Consider the following 13,346-nt stretch of genomic DNA (forward strand, 5'->3'; position numbering starts at 1 on the left):
ATAAACAAATCACCTCAGTCGTTAAATCCAGTTTTTTCCAACTCTGCGTCATTGCAATCCAACCTCCCCCCTAAACAGCTGGAGATGGTTATCCATGCCTTTATAACCTCTAGACTAGACTACTGCAACTCCCTGTATACTGGCATCGACCAGGTTTCACTCAGGCGCCTACAACTTGTGCAGAACGCAGCTGCCCGCCTTCTCACTGGCACTAAAAAACGGGACCATATGACTCCAGTTCTCGCCTCCCTCCACTGGCTCCCGGTTAAGTTTAGAATTGATTTTAAGGTTCTTTTATTTGTTTTTAAAACACGACATGACCTCTCACCCTCCTACCTCTCTGACTTCATTGTGCCCTACATCCCACTCAGAGCTCTACGGTCTGCGGACCAGCTGCTGCTGGTCGAGCCTACGACCAGCAAGAGAAGTAGTGGTGACCGTGCCTTTGCGGCTGGAATGCACTGCATTTCACCATCAGATCTGCCCAGTGGATCGGTGTTTTTAAATCCCTACTCAAAACCCATCTGTTCTCCCTTGCCTTTAATTGCTCTTGAGTTCCCTTTTCTACTTTTTATTGTTGCTCTACGTATGCTATTGTTGTCTCCACCAGGCCGAAGGCATGGGGAGAGAGTATGTTTTGCACTCCGTCCGTGTGTGTGTGTGTCCGTGTGTCCGTGTGTGTGTCCTTCCGTCCGTCTGTTACCAGCTAATCTCCGGCACCGTTAACCCGGTCGATGCCAAACTTTGCAGACACACTCCCTGGATGCCAACGATGAACCTCTGCCCCACATTTTCCAGAACGGCCTGTTATAGCGCCACCAGGAGGCCGCTTTGTGCAAAACAAGTTTTTGGACAGTACACCTACAGATTTTGTCCACACATCACACAAATTGGTACACAGTCTCTCTAGAGCCATTCAACGAAACAGGTCTTTCAGATTTCTCAGACTCCATCCTGATTGGCTAAGATTGGCTTCCAAAGTTCGCAGGAGTGCTCAGTTTCAAACAAAATGCTGCAAATCATGAACACATCATGTGATTTCCGTGAAATTGTGCACGCACATTCCCACTAGGCCGAGGAAGAAATGCCACATGAACATTTTCAACTCAGCCTCATGGTGGCGCTATAACTGGCCGAAAAGTGTTTTTACCTCTAACTGCATGGATCTGTGGATAACTTTGTATGCCAACTCCCTAGAGGCCAAGGAAAAAATCTGCTCTTTATAGCGCCACCAGGAGGCCGACATATGTAAAACACATTTTCTAATATTACTCCTTCAGATTTTATCCAAATTTCACGCAAATCAGTACACATGTTCTCCATAGTCATGTGATCAAGACGGGTTTGTTTGATTTATCATAATCCACCCTCATTGGCTACGATTGGCTTCTAAACTTTTCAGGAGTAGCCTGCTTTGTACCCGTTTTGTACAAATCGCCACAACTACTCAACGCAGCGTCCGATTGCGGTGAAACTGTGCATGCATATTCCCACTAGGCTGAGGAAGAAATGCCACTTGACAGTTTTCGAATCAGCCTCATGGTGGCGCTACAACAGGCCAAGCCGCGTCTCACACACACACACACACACACACACACACACACACACACACACACACACGTTTATATATTACTCCTACACATTTTGCCAAACATCACACACACTGGTGGAGACCTGTGCCCGGAAGGGCACTTTTTCTAGTTTTTTATTTTTTGCCTTCAATGTCATGTTGTATTTTAATTTGTTCTTGTTCAGCACTTTGGTCGGCCTTTGGCTGTTGGAAATGTGCTTTATAAATAAAGTTTGATTGATCATTGATAAAGTTATTGATAAAGTTTCTTTTTGCAGAATTGGTCATGGCAGTTACAATGTTTCTTAGCTAGCTTGTTTTGTTGGGTTTTTAGGTTGCCCAGCTGAACTTGGAGATCATTGTCGAAGCGATTGGCATGCTTTGACTTGATTTAGAAATTCCGAGCATTTTCTTTTTATCTCTGGCTTTCATTGCAGTCAGTGTACAGTGTACGTACAGGTGCATCCATGCTCCGAGCGAGTTTTGACCCTGATAGTTCTCAAGGGAGCCATTTAGTACTGATGTAAATTTGGTTTTAAAGCCAATTAAGCCATGATTCTTCGACTAGTGAGCTCCTGAGCTCGTCGGACCAATCCAGATTCTCCAGTTCAAGGTTAAAGGCCTAGGTTTGGAGGTCCCTATCTATAGTCTAGAACTCTAGACTGTTTTGTGTTTTGTCCTTCATATTCAAATTCAATTCATAGTTTAGGAAATTTGAATTCATAGGGTGACTTGAGGCTGAAGGTTGACCTGTGTTGGCAGCAGTAGGCTAGTGTCGCGCGCCCAAAATAGCAGACCTACAAGCTCACAAGGAGTCGCATCCGCGATCAACTGTAAGCTTATAGGTCTGTGCAGTGATCCATCCAACTAGGCTGTTCAGGGTTGCCATGTCTGACTATTATAAGGGACTTTGGGATTGCTTTTTCTGAGGTTGCTTGTAAAAATATGTTGGAGACAGTTATTTGGGCTTGTTTAAAGCAACTGTTCTCAAACATTTTCATGCCAAGGACCCCAAATTATTATACAGACCACAGACCACAATCTGAACATATTTTGTTCAGATACACATACACAAAATGCAATCATATATTTAAAATGTTTAAAAAAAGTATTTACAAATCAGTAATTTTCTTCCTAGATGATTATTATTATTATTATTATTATTATTATTATTATTATTATTATTATTATTATTATTATTATTATTATTATTAATAATAATAATTTTGTATTATTATTTTAAATAATATAGTCGCATCTTTTGGACTTGTTTACATAGACGCGGTTGCTTGTTTCTCTTGCATGATCTGGCAACTCGGGGGGGCGTAGTTGTAGTTGTACTAGAGAGCAGCAGTGATCTGACACGCGACGCCCAGACAGATTTTTTTTCTTGGACAGCGAAAACAGAATTTAATATTTCTCCTCACTCCATGAACTGAACTTTGTTGGCGTCGTGGGAGGCTATGCGGACCATAAACTATGTGCGTGTGTTCGTGTTTTGCTTCAGCAAAAAAGACTAATTCCCAGAAGAAAAGAAGATAGAAGAAACAGCTAGGCGGATTTTCAACTTGAGAGGTCAGAGCTAGTTTTATGGTGTTTGCGTTTTATTGCATGTTGCTTACATTGTGGTTGTGGTTCACCACCAGAATTACAGTCTGACTCTGAGCTTCAATTATAACGTGTGTATTACTGTATTTGTGCCATGTATGAGCATGAAAAGCAATGCTGGGGTGTGTTTAGTTTTCATCTGCACTTCTGTAAGCATGTTTTAATATAAATACTCAACAGCAGTAAATTATCAGTGTTGTTCATTCTCGACTGTAAATACACAGTCTGTAACCAAATTGACCCTACATGACATGTTCATTTAGGTTTCTACAGAGTTTGTTTGTTTCAGAGTTGGATAAATTAACAGTGGTTTCCAACCTGCTCTGACTGGGACAATAACCTACACTTTCAAAGTTTATCTTGTATTTTATTTAGTTAGCCAACTACTTGTTTATTTGTCAGACATATAAGCATATTTATACTTGTGTGTCATGTTCGTTATTACTTGGGCAAACTTTGCTATGAAGAAAACAAAATCTAATATGTGCGCAAGCTTTCCCTTGATATGAAAAAGGTTACAAACCACTGTTCTAGCTTGTCATGATAATAGTTTTCATTTCCTTCACACACTGTACTATATGCACATTGCACCCTGTGTGTGGTAGGCTACTGGGAAGAGTATGATACAAGATCCACCCATGGGGGAATTCTGAAACGAATGTAATAAAGTAGGGTAGCCTAGTGGGGGGGGATTGGAATTTTGTTATTGCATGTTAACACAGTACAGTACACTCTGTACAACATGTGATGCCATTATATTTTTCTTTCCCACACGTACAATGAATGCAGTATAGTGTTGATTTTGACAGAAGATTTTTATGTAGCTTTTTTTTAATACATTGAACAATTTTAAGTCAACTTAAATGTTTTAGTGTCTTGTTTTAGTCGACTAAATATAATATTTTAGTCGACTGAATCTATAGTTTATTTAGTCGACTTTTGACAAAAATGTATTTTGGCAGGTGTCGTAATTTCAAACTTGGTTGCATGCTGAAAATAGTCGATCTACAACGATCTACAGAGACGCTGTGACGCGTTGTGAGCTTGTAGATCTGCTATTTTCAGCATGGGGCAGCAGTGGCTCAGGGGTAGAGTGACCGGATAGGAACCGCAATTGTCAATATATTTAGTCTTGGTTTTAGTCATCATAGCTTCGTTCTTATTTAGTTTGTATTGAGTTTTCCTCAGTGAAAAAAGAACATTTTTCGTCATAGTTTTAGTCTACGAAATCAACACTAGAATGCAGACAGTATGGCTTTGTCTGTCTGTCTGTCTGTCTGTCTGTCTGTCTGTCTGTCTGTCTGTCTGTCTGTCTGGAGACTGACTGGAGCTCACACCCTCTTATCAAAAGTGTTGTGCCACATGTGCTGCTGATGTGTGAAGATGGGTTGAAGCCACCCTGCTTCAGTGTGTTATCAGCATGATGACTGTGTCCAGTTCACACAGGCCCCTTTTCCACCAAAAGTACTTTGTTTCTAGAACTGGTTCCGTTGGATTCTTGGAATCATGGTGCTTTCACGGAACCGGTGGCCAATTTTGGTTCCAATTCCGAACCACTGTATTAGGGTTCTTCTGATTCTGAACCAATTTATTTTCAGTGGAAATGCTCTGAATTGGTTCAATATTAGGTGGGGAAAACCCCCTGGTTCAAACCTGGTGCAAAAGGGGCCACAGAGGATGTGAAAAGGACATGTTTGTTCCGCAGGAGCAGTAGGCCTTCCTGCCCTACGGTCAAGAAACTGGCCCCATGGTGTGTTGAAATTGAGTGCAGAATGCATATGCATGTCCACTATAATCTAGCCTAGTGGTTCAGGCCAGCACACACAGTATAGTATAGTATAGTATAGTATAGTATAGTATGCAGGGTTCCTTACGGTCATGAAATTCCTGGAAATATTTTGACTGCTGAGTTAATTTCAAGGGGGACACATAACATTTTTGTGTCATCACACTTTGCATCTTGACTATAGCATTCCTGTTCAGATATACAAGATTTGCAGGCAGTTCAATCACAATGGCAAAGTGTTGTCACTTTACTCCCCTGAGTCCCCCCTCTCCTCTCCTCTCCTCTCCTCTCAGAAAAACAATTTAGTTTCACAAAGTGCCGCATGCATATAATTTCTCTGAATTATATGGTAAAATTTGCTTTCAAAGTTATAAATTGCTGCCTGTAACATGTGAAATGCATTATTGAACAATTATATATAATAAAGGAAGAATTAGCACTGATTTCTCAATTGAAACACATTTAGCAGAGGAAACATACAGTAGATAAAATAAGTCTTTATTCGATTCCAGGCCAGCAATGTATGTCGATGTGTGTCCCTGAGCAAGACTCTTAGCTCCCTGAGCGCCGTAGAATGGCTGCTCACTGCTCCTAGTTGTTATAGGAGGGGTAAATGCAGAGGAAAAATTCCACGTATGTGCAGATATACAAAAGACACCCCAAGGAGTGGGGACTCTTCTACAGTATAAACGCAACATTATGAATGTCAACGTCTCGAGTTGCGAGGCGTTGTGTGAGCTTGTAGATCGGCTATTTTCACAATAGTTATCTGTGGAACAGAGTACAACTAAATGTAATGCCTCAACTCTTACACATGCTTGTCAAGGTTCAAATACGATTATTTTTTAAATTTCAGTTCAGTTCACTCACTGTCAAATTTAATACTGTAAAAAGTAATTTAGCATATAAAATGGACCATAAGGGTTCACAAATATTGATATATTACTGCTATTTACATGGCGTAGACTAGTGTAGACCCTGTATGCTACACGTTGCTGTATGTATTATGTAGCACAAATGGGGGGAAAAAAATCTAATTTGCGTGGAAAAAGAAGATAGTTAAATTCTAAAATATTTAGACCTGACACATTATCTTGGTCCCTCAGAACCACCTGAGCCTGCCCTATCCTCTTCAATATCCTCGCTTCCACTCAGTGGTCGAAAGAAGGAACTAAGTACATTTACCTAAGTACTGTACTTAAGTACAATTTTGACTTATTTTTAACTATATTTTGATTGTTATTACAAAACATACATTAACCATTTCAGCCCTATATTCATTTCGGCCATTTGAAAATAGCCGATCTACAAGCTCACAATGCGTCGCAATGCGACATATTATGTGCTTGTAGATCTGCTATTTTCAAAAGGTTTTTTTTTCCCCCACATGTTTTACATTGGATAACCTCTGAATGACTGTATGACCTTTCCTCTCTCTATGCAACGAGGCATATTACTTAAGCGTATGTGCTCCTCTGCATCTGGTGCTGTTGAATGGGAGTAGTCCACTGGCACTGACAGACATGATATATATAATTATAATATACTGTTATTGGCTTTTTCCACCACTGCCTAGTGCACTGCCCACTAGAAAAACAAAACACAAGTGCAGTCCAGTCTTGACCTTTTTTAGTTGTCGATGCCCTACATATTATATCAACACACAGCGAAATGACCTCAGAGCGTGTATACACACACATGTGTACAACACGTGTAGTTGAATGAACCGATGAGGATTTTACGGTGTAGTAGGATCAGGTTCTGGGAGCCACACAATGGAATAGGGATCATGTATTTCACAAGAGCCTGCTGTAATTGGCTGTTGGTGGAAGTCTTGTGTTCAGTGCACCAATGTTTACTTTGACGTGTTTCGACACACGGTAAACCCAATAGCCCCAAGAGAGTAATGAACCAGCCAAGTGCACAGTAAGTATACAGGGCGGCTGTGGCTCAGGAGGTAGAGCAGGTCGTCCAATGATCCCTGGGTCGGCGGCTCGAATCCCGGCTCCTCCTCTCCACATGTCGAAGTGTCTTTGGGCAAGACACTGAACCCTACATTGCCTCCAATGAGTTGGTCGGTGTGAGCTTGCCACCATTGGTGTGTGAATGTGGGAAGTGAGGACGCTGGCGTCGACTGTTCGCCGCTTCACCTCCCAATGTATGAATGAATGAACCATTGTAAAGCGCTTTGAGCACTTGGAAAAGCGCTATAAAAATGCAATGCAATTCATTATTATTCACATGCACAAACGGAAAAGTCTCAAAAAGCTTTGTCAAAAGCCTTGTTTTAAAGTTGGCATGCCTCAGGCCTAATTTCCTTCTTGGTAATGATAATTTTGTATTACCGTACTGTACCAATTTATTTTCTTCCAAAAAGTACATTGAAGTGTAAACAAAAATGGTATTTATGTGGATACGACCAACAGCTCAATAGAAATACATACAGTAGTATATAGGCAGGCGTTGACATTGTCACTGGCACTGCCCACTTGTATTAAATCTTCCTAACAACAATGCTGCTCGACTGCAATGTGTGGATTACATAGATCATCAAGGAGTTCCACATTCTTTTGACTGCTTTCACATTTCCTGGTTGATGATGGCCTTCATTCACATTGGGCATGACAACATCTTTCGTTTAGGTTTAGGTCTAGTTTAGGGCTGTCACAATTTCAAATTTAAGTTGACGATTAATTGTCAGTTGTCACACAAATAATTGTGATTATCGATCTAATTGTGTTTTTTGCATTGAAAAATGTTGTATTTCTGTTTGGCTTTTAGACTTCGTATTCACAAATTGCACAGTGTAGATATGACAAATGACTTAAATATACAAAGAAGAAATCACTGACCCAATTTTTTTAAATAATTTTCTCTTTCCAAAAAATGTATAAAATGTGTCATGTTGTAAGCTTGTAGATCTCCTATTTCTGAAGAAAGAAAATAGGAGATCGGAGATACGAGGAAAAAAAATGAACCAATTGACGATAATGCAAAAATAATTGTGATTATCTCAAATGAATGCGGTTAGGCGATTATGTAATAATTGTGACAGGCCATAGTCTAATTAAGAGAGTGTGTTTGGTATGTTCCAGCAGAGTGAAGTGAAGGAGTGAGTGGTTTTTATTTAACCTTTATTTAACCAGTAAAATCACATTGAGACCATAGTCTCTTTTACAAGTGCACACTGGCCAAGAGAAGAGGCAAATAAATGTTACACAGCTCTGTCAGTAACAACAAATACAGGACATGACAAGACAAACATGACATCCGTAATACCAAGAACCTACTACCAGGGAGACTCAGAGAGAGTCTAAATAGCTATCCACTAAACCAAGTACAGACTAAAAGAGACTAGTAAGAACAATACTTAAAGAAAACTACTAGGCTAATATAAAACTAAGAACACCGCAATTGCTACTCGTCAAAGCAGGAGCAATGGCCGGAGAGTGTGCCAGAGGCAAGCCTCTTAAAAGTCACTAAGGGGATCAAGGAAACCAATTTTAATCTAGGGTTTTTTTCCCTGCCTCAGATTTGGTGTTGGGTACGACATAGCGCATCCAGGCATTTGATCTGAGGTTAAGCAAGTTTTGGACTAGTTCGAATTTAGAACTAATGTAAGAAGGAGAATTACCAAGAATGACTTTGTAGATAAAAGTGTACCAATGTAGCAGCCTGCAAGATGCTAAGGAGGACCACCCTACTAAGGAGTACAGGGTACAATGGTGTGTCCTATAGGTGGAGCTGCTAATGAATCTCAAAGCTGCATGAAAAAGGGGATCAAGTCTGCCCAAAGCAGAGGAACAGGCGAAACGGTAAACAACATCGCCGTAATCAAGTTGCGACAGAGCTGTTGGTTGGTCGGAGCTGTTCATTGGTGCTGTGGTGGGTTGGGTTGGGCTGGCGGAGCTGAGCTAGATGGACTGCACGGAGTAACATTCATTCAATCACCAGTCACCACATGTTCTGTTCCTTCCCTCCACAGCGGAACACCATGGCCACCAACATCCCCATGTTCCTCTTCTTCATTCATATCTGGATGATTTCAGCACAGGAGACCTCCTCTGACCAAGGTACCTTCGTCATTTATTTGATTGATTGATTGTAGGGATGTTAATAGTTCATCGTTAATCGATTAATTGCCATTAATACATTCTTCAATTAAACTTGTAGTCCGGCAGCCAACAGGCTTCTTTTGTTTAAAGTGGGGCATTTGGTATATATTTTTTTATTGGCCTAAAATATTGTCATACATTCATGAATCCACTTGCTGAACGACTGTCGGCATTGAGCAATTCTTTTTATAGGGGGATATTATGTGACCATACCATTTACCACCTATATAAGGCAAGATTTCATTATGCTTTATGTAGCATGTGACATGTCAATCTCGGGGGTTTTCATGATTCTGAATCCATTCCAAGCATTAGTTTTGCACACAAAAAACACTCCTTTGGCTAAAAACGTCCATAGCCACTTGCCCAAATGTGCCCAAAATGGGCTGATCTCATCACATTTGTCATGATGGCTATGGCCGTTTTTAGCCCAAGGCGTGTTTTTTGTGCAAAACTAATGCTTGGAATGTATTCAGAATCATGAAAACCCCCTAGTTTGACAATGCTACTTAAAGCATAATGACATTTTTATATTTTTTACATTTTTGACTTGTTAATGGTATGGTCACGTATAGACCCCTATAGAAACAATTGCTCAATACCGACATCCGGTCAAGTGAAGTGGATTCATGAATGTATGTTTATAGACAATATTGTAGACAAATAAAAACAATCTGTGAATGTAATGCTTACTGCGCACGCACGTCCCCCCCACATTGGTAGCCACAGAAACGTCTCTGCTTTTGCATGTGATGTGACAGACAAGACGGTGCACTTTTCATTTCATTTTATTCCTCATACAAAGATGCCATTGCCTGGCCCTGTATCTCAAATGGTCAAATAATATATATTTGATTAAGGAATATAGCATACCTTTTGTATTCTTTCTGTATCAGCAAAATGTAGATTTGTTTTGTTAGACATTGAGGGAAATTAAGATTCTCAGATTATTATTTTTTTAAACGCCGCTTATCAACTCACCGGATTAATGAATGAATCGATAATTGACATCCTTAATTGATTGTTGTTTACTGAAGAAATGCATAATACATGAACATATATTTGTATCTGTCAATAGGATAAAACAAAAAGAGAGAGCTTATTTGAGTACAAATGTGTGTGTACTGTAAACTGAGTGTCATGCATTTGGGGGAAGATGGGTACATGTATACAATTTCAATGTACTACCAGAAAACTAAAATAGCACAAAACCAAAACATGGCTACTGTAAGAACTGAATTGATTATTTGGTCCAGCCGCAATTCAGCCAACTCTGTATTATGGAGGATTTGAAGTTAAAAAGAAAGCAGGGGCTCGTAACTCACTTTAAGATGCTCCAAACTTTATTTAGCGACAGGCAGGCGCTAAATAAAGTTTGGAGCATCTTAAAGTGAGTTACGAGCCCCTGCGTTCTTTTTATTGTTTACTGTTTCTACAGTTTTGGCTCAGCACCAATGGAGGATGTGTGTTACTTTTCTTACCCTGGGTCTTGAAGTTAACACATGTAGTATATCTGATTTATAGACATGCTTTGGTGTACATATAGGTGGGGTTGGCAAAAGGGCCTTTCTGTGTGGAGTTTGCATGTTCTCCCCATGTCCCCTAGGGTAGGCACCCTCACTAAAAACATGCAGTAATCCTGGTCTGTAAAACTGCCTCCCTCTGGGCCAGCTGGGGCGCCTGATGGAGGGGAAAGGAACTGGTTTGAATAGCGTGTTCCTTCCACGCACTACGTCCGACCAGGGAAACTCCCCCTGTCAGGTGAAAAGAAGCGGCTTGGACGCTCATGCATATACGGTAGAAGGAAGCATGAGGTCAGTCCTTTGCTCTCCCCAGGTTGGCGGAGGGAGTGTAGTGCCCAAGATTAAATTAGATAATTGACACTGGATGAAAAACGGTTTTTCTAAATCGTGGGATAAAAAATATATTAAAAGAAATGATATGCTTTGATGTGGGCCTACATTTATGTAGCTTTTATTATGTGATAATATTCCAGGCACAGCAGAGGCTTGGCATGTTTATTAATGTGAATTCCAGAAAATGATTGCTCTTGGGGATGTAGTGTCACATTATTACAGTACATTTGTTATTTTGCTATTTGACCAAAGGGGGAAGAAAAATAAATCTAAATTAATCTGAAAATAGCCAATCTTTTAGATCTGAATTCAAAATAGTTGGAATTTTTATTTTCACTTATAGTGACATGCCCATAATTGCTAGGGTTAATGTTAAAATAAACAAACAAGTTCATCACCAGATGGAACTGACTACTGGCAAACGATGCCAAAACATTATTGTTTACTCGCTAGTCGCTACCACTCATGTCCAAATTAGCCCTTCACTAAGCCCCACCCTCTGCGATGGCAAGCTGTCCTTCTCACCAATTGAGATGTATGTTAAATGAAGGGATTTCTATCTCCATATAAATATCATCCATCATTTCAGCTTCAAAATGTCTCCTAAATCTAGTCAACCAGGCCAGCAGTAGGCTATGCATGAATCAACTTACGACCGTCCGACAGGAGTTTTCATGTAATGCACAGTAAGACTATGGTGATTAGTATTATTGCCATCACCTGGGGGGGTCAGTCGTGTCCCTTTCCTGACGTTAAGCTGTGTGATTTCAGCACCACAGCCATGCAAATAACATAGACAGCTATGAGGTGACGAAAGCTTGCCATCCTTAGCAACGGTTGCTAAACTATTTGGATTGGCATTGATAATCGCATTTGGGGTGGGGTTTACAACATTTCCACATTTGAGTTGTGCTTCTTGAAATGGTACTGTGAAGACTGAAGAGAAAAAAATCATTGTTATTATGCTTAATTACATCGCTTCGGCTAAAACACAGCATTATGAAAGGACCACAATGGGAAAAAGCCAGCCGCTGGCTCCCATTTGTTGGAGAGAGATACATTATCATATGACATTGTAATTAAGTATAATAACAAGTGTGTGTGGAGGTGGGGGAACGGGGGGAGCTATGGGAAGTAGTGTAGGGAACAGTCGCTTGCCAGTAATCCGCGGAAAGGGAAAGCCAAGGGGTTTCCGTTGAAGTGGCTTCCCAGGAATCCTGGATAATGGCCAGAGCCATCTACCAGAACACTGGGGAAGCTGTTTAATCATTCAGAGGCCTCCCTTTTTTCAGCCACTCTGCCACGCTGTTTATTTACATACACGGTCATTCACTGATAGTAGGTTGGCCCATTCATAGGCAATGAATTCGCATGCACGGTTCACATGCACAGTCCGTGCTTAAATCGCATCTTGTTGCATAATAAGAGTACGGTACAGGGCCAAGTGAAGAAGCCCCCATTACCTTTTACTCAGTTGCTATTATGTTTGTAAACTCATGTTTATTAGTGATACCATAGATTGTATATTATACGTAATCTTTATTAATAGAAGATACCCAACATTATTTTCAACCCAGTCAGACCAAGTCAAGTTTATTTTTGATCAGATTAATCCTGTTTGTTTCCTCTATACTTTTACCTATAGGCACCCCAGGGTGTATCAATAAAGGTCTGTGTAACTGTCTATCCTCCTGCACCTCCCTGTTTTATGTGGTCATCTCATAAGCCCACATTGTTTAAGCCCGTCTTCACGCCACATTGAAGTGGAGTGAGAGGCTGAGAGCCCACCGATCTGTACCAGATTGTTCACAGAAATCGATTGGTGCCTCAGCCAGCCAGTTGTGGTTTACTACTAGCAGTGAACATTGAATTATCCAGTAGAACCAGAAGCTATAGGCAATTTAACCACAAGAGAAAGAGTCCGCTGCTTAATTAACAGCAAAACATTCTGAATGATTCATTCACGGAAGTGGATGAATCATAATTTATTTCTCTAAAGAAAAAATAAAACTGGCACGTCATTTGCTGGATGGCAGGTGAAGCACCAACAGTGGATTAAGGCAAGATTAAAAAGATATATAGAAGTCTGCACACTGTAACTTTGCAAAAGCCCCCAGTCAAGGATTTATTATACATTGACGTTTCTATTATAGATTAACGCTTCTTCAGAATGTATTTCTCTCTCATATACTTCACAGGTCTCTACTGACCAAGACATGATTGTTTATTGAATGGATCCCCACACCGGGGCGACAGCTAATCTTCCTGGGGTCCATAACTAGGCTACATAACATACACATCCAGCAAGGGCCAGTACTGGTCAGGGTTTTCACTGTTCCATAATGTCCATGTCGGACACAAACCTTGTTTCTCCATCTCTCATTAAATATTTGTATAATTTTTTGTCATAA

General features: G+C 40.4%; 1 protein-coding gene across 1 annotated transcript in view; it reads left to right on the forward strand.

The window, feature by feature from the left end:
- The first annotated feature begins 2,970 nt into the window (after nucleotides 1-2,970).
- The window catches only part of LOC306939255 (growth hormone receptor-like), a 32,228-nt gene continuing 21,852 nt past the window's right edge, over nucleotides 2,971-13,346 (forward strand). The window contains exons 1-2 of the mRNA XM_079523811.1: nucleotides 2,971-3,145; nucleotides 8,950-9,037. Of these exons, the coding sequence (XP_079379937.1) occupies nucleotides 8,959-9,037 (79 nt within the window). The 5' untranslated portion in view covers nucleotides 2,971-3,145; nucleotides 8,950-8,958. The remainder of the gene's footprint in view (nucleotides 3,146-8,949; nucleotides 9,038-13,346) is intronic.

This window comes from Electrona antarctica (assembly GCF_951216825.1).
Source record: "Electrona antarctica genome assembly, chromosome: 16".
Classification (NCBI taxonomy): domain Eukaryota; kingdom Metazoa; phylum Chordata; class Actinopteri; order Myctophiformes; family Myctophidae; genus Electrona; species Electrona antarctica.